The 11254-nt window shown below is 41.9% G+C and overlaps 1 protein-coding gene across 1 annotated transcript; it reads left to right on the top strand.

The window, feature by feature from the left end:
* The first annotated feature begins 219 nt into the window (after window positions 1-219).
* LOC113951476 (SUMO-interacting motif-containing protein 1-like) lies at window positions 220-10976 on the top strand. The gene is given in 3 exon segments (XM_027652492.1): window positions 220-354; window positions 9880-10192; window positions 10195-10976. Coding segments are annotated over 3 exon segments (1230 nt in total).
* The last annotated feature ends 278 nt before the right edge of the window (window positions 10977-11254 follow it).

The raw sequence follows: 11254 nt of genomic DNA, 5'->3' as shown, positions 1-11254 counted from the left end.
ATCTGCAGACACCAAGGTCAGTAAAGAAAGAGAGGCAGGAAGTGCTTCAGGCACTGGAGCAGAGATTCCCCTGCAGCCCCGGTGAAGACCATGGTGAGGCAAGCTGTCCCCCTGCAGCCCACGGAGTCCCACACTGGAGCAGGGTCCTGGTAGCATCTGTGGACCTGTAAAGAGAGTAGTCCATGCAGGAGCAGTTGTGGTGCAAAGACCTATGACCCCATGTGGGACCCCTGTTGCAACAGCGGATTTCTGAAGGCCTCCACTCCCATTGGAGCAGTGGAAGAACACCAGCAGGAAGGAGCAGCTGAGACAATGAGTGATGAAATGACTGCAAGCCCCATTCCCCACCCCTCAGTACTGCTAAGTGAGGGAGGAGGTAGAAGATTTGGAAGGGGAGGGTGAGTGGCAGTCAAGGTGGGTTTTAGATTTGTCCATTATTCTATTCTGATTTTGACTGGTAATAGATTAATTTCCCCAAGTTGAGTCTATTTTGACTGTGACAGTAATTAGTAAGTGACCTCCCTGTTCCCATCTCAACCCACCAGCTTTTTGTCATATTTTTCTCCCTTATGCTGTCAATGAGCGGGGAGTAACAGGGTGGCTTGGTGGGCACTGACAGCCAGTCAAGGTCAACCTACCACGAAGTAATCAATGTACTATAATCAGACCTTCATAGTCTTATTATAATACTGAACATAATATTGATTATAATACTGAAAATAATAATACTGATTAGAATATTACTGAACATAACACCAAAAAAAATACAAATTAAAAACTAGAAGGCTACAAAATACAATAACAGAAATTAAAAAGATGAAAGAATTAATGGCAGCTCGTTACATTACAGAGAAAACACCATCCTGTAGGAATGCTTCACTTTGGATAGCATGAAATCACAGACTGTTTTTTTGCTGCCACAGAGCAGTGTATTTTATGTTGGACCAAACTGAAGTAATATGAGAGTACAGTAAATATTTACACAATGGGGCACCATGCTGAGAAGTTGCAACTCCAAATAGGACTTAGGAATCACAGCTAGTAAAAAGCTGAGCACCAGTTCCTAGGTCAAGAGGACAACTGGTCTTCCTGATTATATAAAAAGAGAGATCCTGAGGGCTTCAATCACCCACCACAAGCACTGTATAATTTCAAAGTTGGTGTCAATACTTTGGATGAAAGTTGGTAAATCAAAGGGAAATTGAAAAATCCACCAAAAATAATTAAGTTGTAAAGCAGGCTTTATGAGAAATCACAGTATTTCAGTCTCCTTTACTTCTCAAACAGAGCAGTGAAACATTGTAAGTACCTAAAAAAACTTACATGCTCTCCACATAACATAAGTAACATAAACATAACATTACCAAGGGAATGGAAGCTGAAGCTGTTTAAAGTCAGATCACACCGTGCAAAACTGTGTTACAGATCATAATAGAACCTCCCTGATTGGCCATTTTAGCTAAGGATCTTTAGGTCTTTTCCTCTGATATTTAATTTCTAATTCAGAATATTATGTTAGTCTACTACTGTTCAAACTAGATGATCACATTTTCCAAGGCCTTACAGGCTGTAAATTTACAAAATTAACCATGTGTCAGTGTGAGTAGCTTTGAGTTTTCAATGCGCTAACATTTAGGATCCCCCAAAAAGTGGAAGAATATTCTAAGAAAACACCTATTTATTTCAAGACAGTTTCACATAAGCTTTTCTCATCATCATAAGGATGTTACATGCAGGCCTGACAAAATACATCTCCCACTTAGATTTTCTTACAGACAAACTCAACAATACAGGCTTTCACATAATAAATGTGTTTCATTCTATCTGCAGTTCTTGCTCATCTTAAAGCACAGACTCCAAAGATTTTGCCTCTAGGAAGAGATTCATTAATATTTTAATGTGGCATATTGTACTCTCTTTTTTTTTCTTTGTTTCTTTATTTTCTCTTCTATGGTAATGAACCCCTGAAAAGAAGAACAGCCAGAGTGAGCACTTGAAGGTGATCATTTCTAGACTGGTAAGATGCAGTGAGCAAAGACTTTGAAATGAGGGGAAAATGTGTCGGTTGCAGGTTTCTCTGATAGGAAGTAAGAAGGAGCAGAGGTGACTGAAACTCCTGAGGCTGCTAATATTCTTCTTGGCACACCTTTCTACTGCTCTGGCTGGACAGAATCTGGCATCAGCAGATTGACCAAAATACTGAAAGCAGATAAAACACATGGAGTTCAAATGAAAAGAACAGCCATTTAACAATATGCATTTCCAGATTCGAACAAAGCATGAATGAGTCTTTCGTTCCCAGTACATATCTTCACTGATTCTTAGAGAAAGTTTGGCAGAATAATGGTTCCTTTTATATGTTTTTAAATGGGTTTAAATTTACATCATAAGCTTGGAGTACAAGAGAATTATTACAGGCATCTGGTGTTGGTCAAGCAATTAAGCAAAAAGATAGCTTAAACCAGCTCTCCCTTGGTGAAAGTTCACATACAAAATACATCAGGCACTGCTCGGTCTCAGGAGTTGAAAAGACAAATCTGGTAGAAAAGAAATAGCTATGAGTCAGATCTCTTTTGTCCAGCTTCAACCATCACCTGCCTGCTTGCAGTTGCTTAGATAGAGGATCTTCAAAGCTCTTCTAGGGCTTTAGAGGACAATATTTTGATGAACAGCACAGCATAAACAGATTTTTTTCCTGGTTTCTTAGTTGATGGGATATCATCTGGGAGCAACCCTTATAATACCACTAAAACTAATAAATCAATGCTGATGAAGCTATTTAAATGAGTGAGAATATTAAGAAGCACTACCGGCAAGACAAGGTAGAGAATCAATATAGAAAGATTGCTCAGGTTGGCCAAGGGTATGATTTTTAAAGACAAGCCAGACAGCAGTAGAGATTAGAGATAGAGAAGGTAAACAAAAGGTGAAAACTAAAGAAACTGATTGTAGTAAATTTTTAAGTCCCCCAAGAACCAATAAACACCCACAAAAAAATATCTGGCAGGAGATCAAGTTTCATTTAGAAGTCAATGAAGCCAAATTTAAAAAAGCAAAATGATGGAGGCTTTGCTCCCCTAAAATACTTTCCATGGTTCAAAGCTGTTCTTCCCAAAACCATTGATTAGAAGCTACACACATCCGCTACTAAGCTCAATGAGTTAAGGGTCACTAGGCTACAGTTGATATTCTTCACTCTCTCCTGCAAAAATCCAATCTCCTCAGAAAAAAAAATGGTTGACATTTAGAGTATACACATACCATGGTATTTGCTAAGGTTTTAAACAGTTATGAGTATCAAATTCTGAGAAAGTGGCTTTTTTTTTCTGAATGTCTGATTAGCATAGAGAGGAAAACCCATATTCTCAGAACTCTTGAACACTCTTAACATATTCCAGGCCTCACGCATTATACAAAGAAAACCTGATTGCTGCAGCATTTAAGCTCAGAGCTGCATCCTTCCCCCTCTGCACAGAAGTCTAAAAGGCCAGAGGTTGAGAAGCACTTCTCACCCTGGGGCTTGAGTGCCAAATCTAAGACTTGGAATGGAGCCAAAGGTAAAGTTGGAAGACACTTCTTTTCTTTCATGTGGCTTTAGGTAGTTCTCCTGACAGATGTAGGCAGTAGAAAGGTCAGGGTTTTTTCCAACGGCACTGGCATTCAAAAAAACTATAGTCAGACACTTGGCTTTATTTTTCTTCAGTGGCTGTAAAGCTATTTTATGTAGCTTAGGAAGCGTATTTGATCCACTTAAAGAGAGATTTCAATACACAGATGTCTTAAACTTCACAAATTGTTATATAGTTAAACTAAGCCTCATAAAACTAAAGCCATTGAATTGTAAATACGTTATACCCAGGAATAGCAGTCAATGGGAAGCAGGCAGTGATGCAAAGTTGCCTTCCCTAAGTGTGGATGGTGGGAGCTACTGTACCTTCCCCTTCACTCCAAATTATATTCTTCCAAGCACAGCCCCACAGTGAGCATTAATTACAGTGTGTTTGTCCCAGCTGACAGAGAAGGAGCATGTCATGAAAAATGATGATTGAGAGGGAAGGGAAAAGAGAAAGAAAACAAATGGATACTGTGTCCATGAATTTTAAGGCTTTGCTATAGGAGAGAGACAGAGTTCATGTTATGAGATAACTAAAGCAATCATACTTTTTCTCCAAAGTGCTCCTCAGAATTTGATCATGCAATTTAGCAGTTTTTCTCTCTTTGCCCCATTGGTTTTTGCTATTGTTTAAAACACTTTTTTGTCTGTAATGTCTTCAATCTTGTTTCCTATTTACTCATTCCGATTGCTTTATTTCAGTTTATTCGAATAAAAGACTGTCATTGCAGCATAGATCTAGAAATACCCCTTATAAAAGTGCAGACTAAAACAAAACTAAGCTACTACCTTCTAAATCTGAGGAGAGACTATGTTTAAGGTTCCTAGACAGTTAGATAATAATTTCAGGGAGTAACACTCTGAATATGTGCTAATTTATAGCTCAGAAATGATTGAGAGAAAATTAAAACCTGAAGATTGTTTCTGTTTTACAATATCTTTCAAATTCCACTGAGCTTCCTCTCTTACGTATGTGACTTAATAACATAGCATGATTATTTATAGGGAATGCAAGGACAGAGACATCTTGTGGTAACAAGAAGAGGTTTGCAAACAAATGCATTCTTATATACTAAAAATTCCCTTTAGATACATGAAATAAGCTGTTTAAAGTAATTTCAAAACAAAAACTTTAAAATATTAAAATTCTTCACTGATAAAGATGTTTATTATTTTAAAGAGTTGTTTGGAGGTTTTATTGACCAAAACAACATCGTTGAAATTGTACATATGGTAAAAGAATAATTTCTGTTGAAAAAGACTCAGCTCTACTTTCAGTAAACACTAGCAGCTGCTACAAGTTCAGACTGCGTAGAAAATGAATTTGACCAAACAAATATAAATTAAATCACTATCTCCTTACAGAAGAATACTAATAAAAATCTCTAGTAGAGGGGAAATTAAATTGTGAATCTAAAGTCCAGCAAGGAAAAGTTAGGACAGACATTGTCTCTCTCTGTGGTGGTTAACAAAAAAGAGTAAGTTAACATTAGAAGTGATGGCTGGAAATTACACAGGTGTGTCAAGAATGTGGACTTTCCTCCTATGGTTGGTCTCCATGCTGGACTTCTTTCATTCAGTTTCTTCAACTTAAAATGAAGGATGCTTCTTATTCTCTGTGAAACATTTGGAGTTTCTGCAGGCAGTATCATCCTCTGCTTTCAATAGAAGTTGAATGCAGAGCAATATGAAAAATACCTTTCCACTCTTGAGAGGCTCCAGTGAGGTTTATCATATAAAAATGACTACATTGAAAAAGGCATTAGTGTTACTGATCGATGACAACACTGAATGCTCTAGAAATGGGAACAAGTACAGCATTTGTAAATCTTCGGAAATCTAGATGTGTCTATCCTGTTGGTAAATAAATGCCATTGATCAATATTCTTCTAAGTGGAAGGAAGAAAATTAATAAATTAAACCTAGAGGATTGCGGGAAGATGTTTCAGTGCTACAAAATATTGCCTAATGCTGAATGACTGAGGGGTCATGAAGTTTAGGGAGATTAAACATTTCATCTATGACCACAAATCAAGGTCAGACAGCAGCTTTGGAAAAACACCTCACACCCCAAGCTACAGCTTTTAACAGCAGCTGACATAGTCTTATATAGCCATATTATCCCTTCGTTTACTGTCATAAAAGTATCCATGTATGAAATGTTAATCATTACAAGCTACCATAAAAATAGAGAGAACTCTCTCAAAAAATATTTGAAACAGATGTTGAGAACAACATCAGATAAAGATCTATGTTTCCCTCTGGAATGTGAGAAAACAAATATCCTAATACTTTCAAGCAGAGTACTAAATTTCTGTGAGTGGATTTATCACACCGTATCACAAGACGATCTCTTGCCTGATACCACGTTAAAGAAGAGCAATATTGGGTCTGAAATGCTGAATGGGTTTGCAGAGTTACAACTGAGATTTCTCTTAACTCACTTGGAAGACATCACAGGCTGTTTTGCCAGCCATCTAGAAAGTCAGATATTTATGGAACAGGCAGCATAGAGTCCAGAAAGTGTGTTGTTCCTATTGCTATTTTTTTTAATTGGTATTATTTCCTGTCTTCTGAAGACCCAAAATCCCATTCTAATGCAGCTTTCCAAAAATTGCAGAGGAGGGAGAGAGCAGAAACAAACAAGATGTAGTGGTTCGAATCTTGTTTTCCCCCAGAGGCTAAGAAAAGTGGTAGACCCCAAGGGGTGGAAACCCCTGGAAGTTTTGAAGTCCTGTCCAATGGGCGCTCCTACAGAAATGTAAACATACCACAAGCAAACGGAAGAGAAGAGTTGTAGTTTAGTAGTAGGTGAGGTGGCCATGTTGTAGAACCACGAGGAAAGGGGCCCAGAGCCCCTCGGGGCCTCTGGGGCCCCCCAGCCCCAACTGGGGGCTACAGAGACTTGGAACAGTGTTAAGCTGGACTATGTGTCTATAGCTGTGAGCTGGGGGATGTTTTCCACCGTGAGTGAGCAGAGACAGAGTAGAAGCAGCAGCAGCGTCCAGAGGTTATGGCTAAAAGCCAACTGATAAGACCTGAACCGGAGAAGCAGCAGAAGCTAGCAGCAGAGCTACGGAGTTCTGGGGGTAAGAACTGATACTAGACCCCCCCAAACTCCTTTGATCCCTCTGAGAAAAAGAGGGAGATGGACTCCTATTTTGGAGAGCAGTTTTGGACATGCAGCACCAGAGAGAGAGAGAGAGAGAGGAGCTGAGAAGCTCAGAGTGTCCTGGGAAGCTGGACCGGGACGGAAAGGAATGTGGAGGAGGGCTTCGCCCCCCCCCCCCCCCCCCGCTGCCTTGAGACAGAGCACGGAACTCTGCAAAGGGGAATTTGAATCCCTGAGGAAGGGACTTTAACGAAGATGCCCCTGCATTTCGTGATATACCTGTGGTGACGCGAGTCTGGTCCCTGCTGGCAGCCCACAGGTGAGGCCTTCGCTTGGACCGAAGGAGAGCCGAGGGGCTTGGAGACCCCCTTGTGTGTATTGAACAGAGATCCAACTACAACAATCCAGTTACTGCTGCATGCATGAGATGAGGAGACCTGCTGCCTTAGAAGAGACTCCTGCTTGGGACTGGAAGGGATCTGTCCTTCTTTCCCTCCTGGACTTTTATTTGGAGGGGAGAAGAGATCTGATCCATTGTAAATACTATATGTCATGGTAGAGATAGTTGTGATCGTGTGTATAATGTGTTATAGTATTTATTTGTACAGTCATTGTAATATATTCCCTTTCCCCATTCTGAGTCTGGTTGTGTTTTGTCTGGAAAAACCCATCTCACATTGGGTTGAGATGTGGGAGGGGGGCTAGGACTAGGGAATTGGAATTTTGGGGCTATCTCAAACCATGACACAAGATTACTCACTTCTTCTTTCACAAAGCTGTACCACATCTATTTATAATGTTTAAAATACAGTTAAAGGAAATATTTTTTTACCTCTAAACAGGAGCTAGAAATTTTTCATAGCAACAGCTAGATAGTTTGATAGTTTTAACCAAACTTTCGCTTATGAGTACAGCTTTAAGTCAGAACACATTGACTTTTTTTTTTAATTAAATGTAACAGCTTTAAAAAAGATGAAACTTTATAAAGAAAAGTCAAACATCCTGTCACCTACTTTGGCTTGTAAACTGTGATAAAAAGGAAGAATGAAACATAACAAAAAGTTTTGAGATCCATTATGAAATAGATAATTAGTAAGCAAAGAAAGCCAAAATAAACACTGCACTTGGTGACACAAGTAGTTTTTGGAGTCATGCCCTCCTTCTTTTTCACAATTGTTTTCAGCTAAATCACACCTTTCAAATTAATCTTAAACCAAAATAATACTGCCTAGAAAAAATAATGGATATGAATAAGGAGAAAAATAAATTATTAATTAAAGGGCTAGGGAAATCAAAAAGTTCCTGAGGAGCTCTGACTACCAGTGCTGTCTGCAGTCAATAAGCTAGAATTCAAAGGTTTTACCAGGGAGCACTGCAGAGATGGCTGGTGATAATGTGCTTACCTGGCGTGTATGCAAGTAAGTACAAAGTTTCACCAAAGTGGGGTAAGAATAATGATGCTTCTGTTAGGGACAGAAACATTATAAACCTGTGAGTTTGAAAACTCAGAATACAGTATACACATCCTGCAAGGGAGTTAAACCAGTAACTAGTAACTCAGACACATCGAGATGCTGTAAAATTGATGTAATTGGAGTGTTCTGGCTTTTGACTTTCCTCCTGCAGAGATAATCAAGGACAGGAAAATAGCTAACCACTCTTTCAAGGTGTCAGAACAATTTATTTGTGTAACAGAGTCACAGAAAACACAGTTTGCATAGTGGAAGACAGTGTAACTCAGACCACAGATGAGATCCAAATGTGCACAGCTGAACATGGAGGCACACACACAGCCAGTCAGCCTTCATGGGTTGGTTGTGACCCATGTGTGACAATAAGTAATACCCTGAGGGCATCTCAGGTGTGAAACAGTCTCTATCATCCCACCTTGCTCACCAAAATAACCCTTGTCTTTGCTATGGGGTTACGAGCGAGTTCATATGGGATGCTTGTTGCATAATGGTCATGGTGTACACTGGGAGTTGAAGTTCTGATGGAAGCCTGCAAAAAGATGACCAATTAGAAGTGGAGAACAGGAGCTGCCTCTCACCTGCCTCTAACTGCCACAGCTCCTCCAGCTCGAAGCAGGAATGCAGCACTACCAGCTTTAACAGTGACCTGGGTTCCCTGCCCAGCATGCAGCAGGACTCAGTGCCCCCCAGCCTGGGCAGCAATAGCAGCTGGAAAGCTGATGGCCCAGAGGAACAGCCTCCCCACCTCTGCCAGGAAAGGGACCTCCCCCCAAGGCTGATCCCTGCCCCAACCCTTCACACAAGCCCAGGGAAGGGTCTTTGCTGGAAACAAGTGACTTACTACCACATGAACCAACCCAGCAAGTGACCCCAGCCAGGAGCGATGCTGACAGCTAGGCCTGGCTGGACCAACTGCACAGTATCGGGAGGCATGGAGTCCAGCACATCTTCTTCCAAGGCATAACATCCAATAGGGAAACACAGCAGTGTCCTAGTTAGAACAGCTGGGACCGATTCATCATTGGATGGGTGTAGCCCAAAACTGTGTATTCTATAGCCCTCCATGCCATTTCCCAGAAACTGTTGTCAGTAGAGGCTTGCGAGGTGCCCCCCCGCCATGCTCCTGTCCTCATGCCCTTTTGTGGAATTCCCTGACTGAGCACCCTCATACCCTTTTATGGAATTCCCCACTCTGAGGGAAGGACTGAACATCCTTTTATGGAATTCCCCACTCTGGGGGAGGGGCTAAGCATTGCTGCCTGAGCTGGAGAATATATAAACCTGGAGTTTCAGAACCTTGCTCTCTCTCCAGTCGTGGGATCCAGAGGAAGACTGCAGCTCACCGCTTTCAACCTGACTACAGCTCACCGCTCTCAACCAGACTGAGAGCACCATCCTCAACTGGACTGCAATAGCTCTCCCACCAGCAGGTTTTTTTTCCGCTCCCCCCTTTACTTTGGACTCAGGGGGGCCCGGGGAACACCGCTTGTTCATATCCCAGGGTACTGGGTTGTACATTTGGGTTTTTGTGGATTGAATTCAGTTGTTTGTCTGTATAATCATACTTGTTGTGTTGTTTTTAATAAATTGTTATTCTGACTTGTGGTCTCTCTTTTGAGTTCATTTTCCCCTGCTGGTTAACTTTTAAACCAGCACAAGCAGAAACCTGAGCTCATCCCCAGAGGGAAGCTGAGTATGGTGTGCACCACCATGGAGAATTTCTGAAGGGCACCTTGCATCTCCTGAATGGATTCATCTCCTGCCAGCACTGTCCCCCCAAAGATATCATGTCCCACCTGATCAGACAGGTCCTGTTGAATGTCCATGAAGAGGAGATCTTGAAGGACACCTACATGCTGCTGCTGAAGATCCAAATGCTCCATCCAGCCAATGCTGCCACAGTGGGATGGGACTGGATGCTGCTGAAATTCATCATGGAGGATAGGGAAAAGCCCCCCAGTCAGCTCCTCTTCCTGCAGTACGTGGTGCAGACCCTGGAGATGACTTGCAGAAGAATCTGAGGTTGCACCTGCTGCAGAAGTTGATTGCCAAGAAAGTACTTTTGTGTGACATGTGCTTCAACAATATTAAGGAAGTGGTCAAATGGTTGGTTGCAGCTATTACAGGAGTAGGGTTCTGCCAGTCCCAGGAGCAGCCGCAAGAAACTCCCTCCTCTTCAGCAGAAGCCAGGGTTGAACACAGCTCATCTGCACCAAGTCTGGCCAGCATACAAGGTCCAGCAGCTTTCTTTGTCCAAAAGGTGATGCTCCTGCTCCAGTGGATGTTGTCCATCACAGTGGAAGTGGACAGATCTCCCACCTGGAGCTCCCGTAAGACTGCAGATGAGATATTCGCATTTATACTGAATGTCCCCCTGAGAAGCCAAAGGGATGCTTTATTAAACACCATGGAGAGCCAGCTCCTGCACTGCAGACTGCTAGAGCTGTTGTTCCAGCACAGTTGTGATGTGCCCTCAACCTCATCCATGTCTCTAGAGATGACCCTGTATTTCCTGAACCACTGCTCTGTGCTACTGCATTTCGAGGATGAAACAGCAACATGGTAAAGGTGGGATAAGATGCTGCAGTACTTGAGTTTGCTGCTGATGAGTTACCAAAGCGTAACACAGGAGCACCTGCAGAGCTCCCTCAGTGACTGGATGGATTTGATTGTTCAGAAAGCCAAGCCCAGACTCCAGGAGAGTGACTACATCACCAACCTGGACATTCAGGTGAAGAGGGAGGACTTCATCAGCTGAATGCAGGAGGTCCTGGGGTAGCCTTTTCCTCCACAAATCTGGGAGAAATTGTCCTGCTGCAGGAGTTGTTCTCTATTGTCACTACTGCCTGATGGAGACAACCACTGCAGCAAGGGGGTATGCATCTGTGTCCACAGGCACCCAGCTGCAGTGGGTTCCCTCTCGGTATGTGAGGCCTTACATTGCCTCGTTATCAGGCCACACAGACATATCAATTGATATACTAGAGATCACCTCTTTGTCAAGTCAGGTGAGATATTTTTTAGACATGCCAATTGACATACTGGAGACCAAAGAAA

The sequence above is a fragment of the Corapipo altera genome, unplaced genomic scaffold (genome assembly GCF_003945725.1).
Source record: "Corapipo altera isolate COAL_440 unplaced genomic scaffold, ASM394572v1 61286, whole genome shotgun sequence".
NCBI lineage: Eukaryota > Metazoa > Chordata > Aves > Passeriformes > Pipridae > Corapipo > Corapipo altera.
The sequence above is the reverse complement of the archived record's forward strand: the minus strand, read 5'-3'. Positions and strand labels throughout refer to the sequence as shown.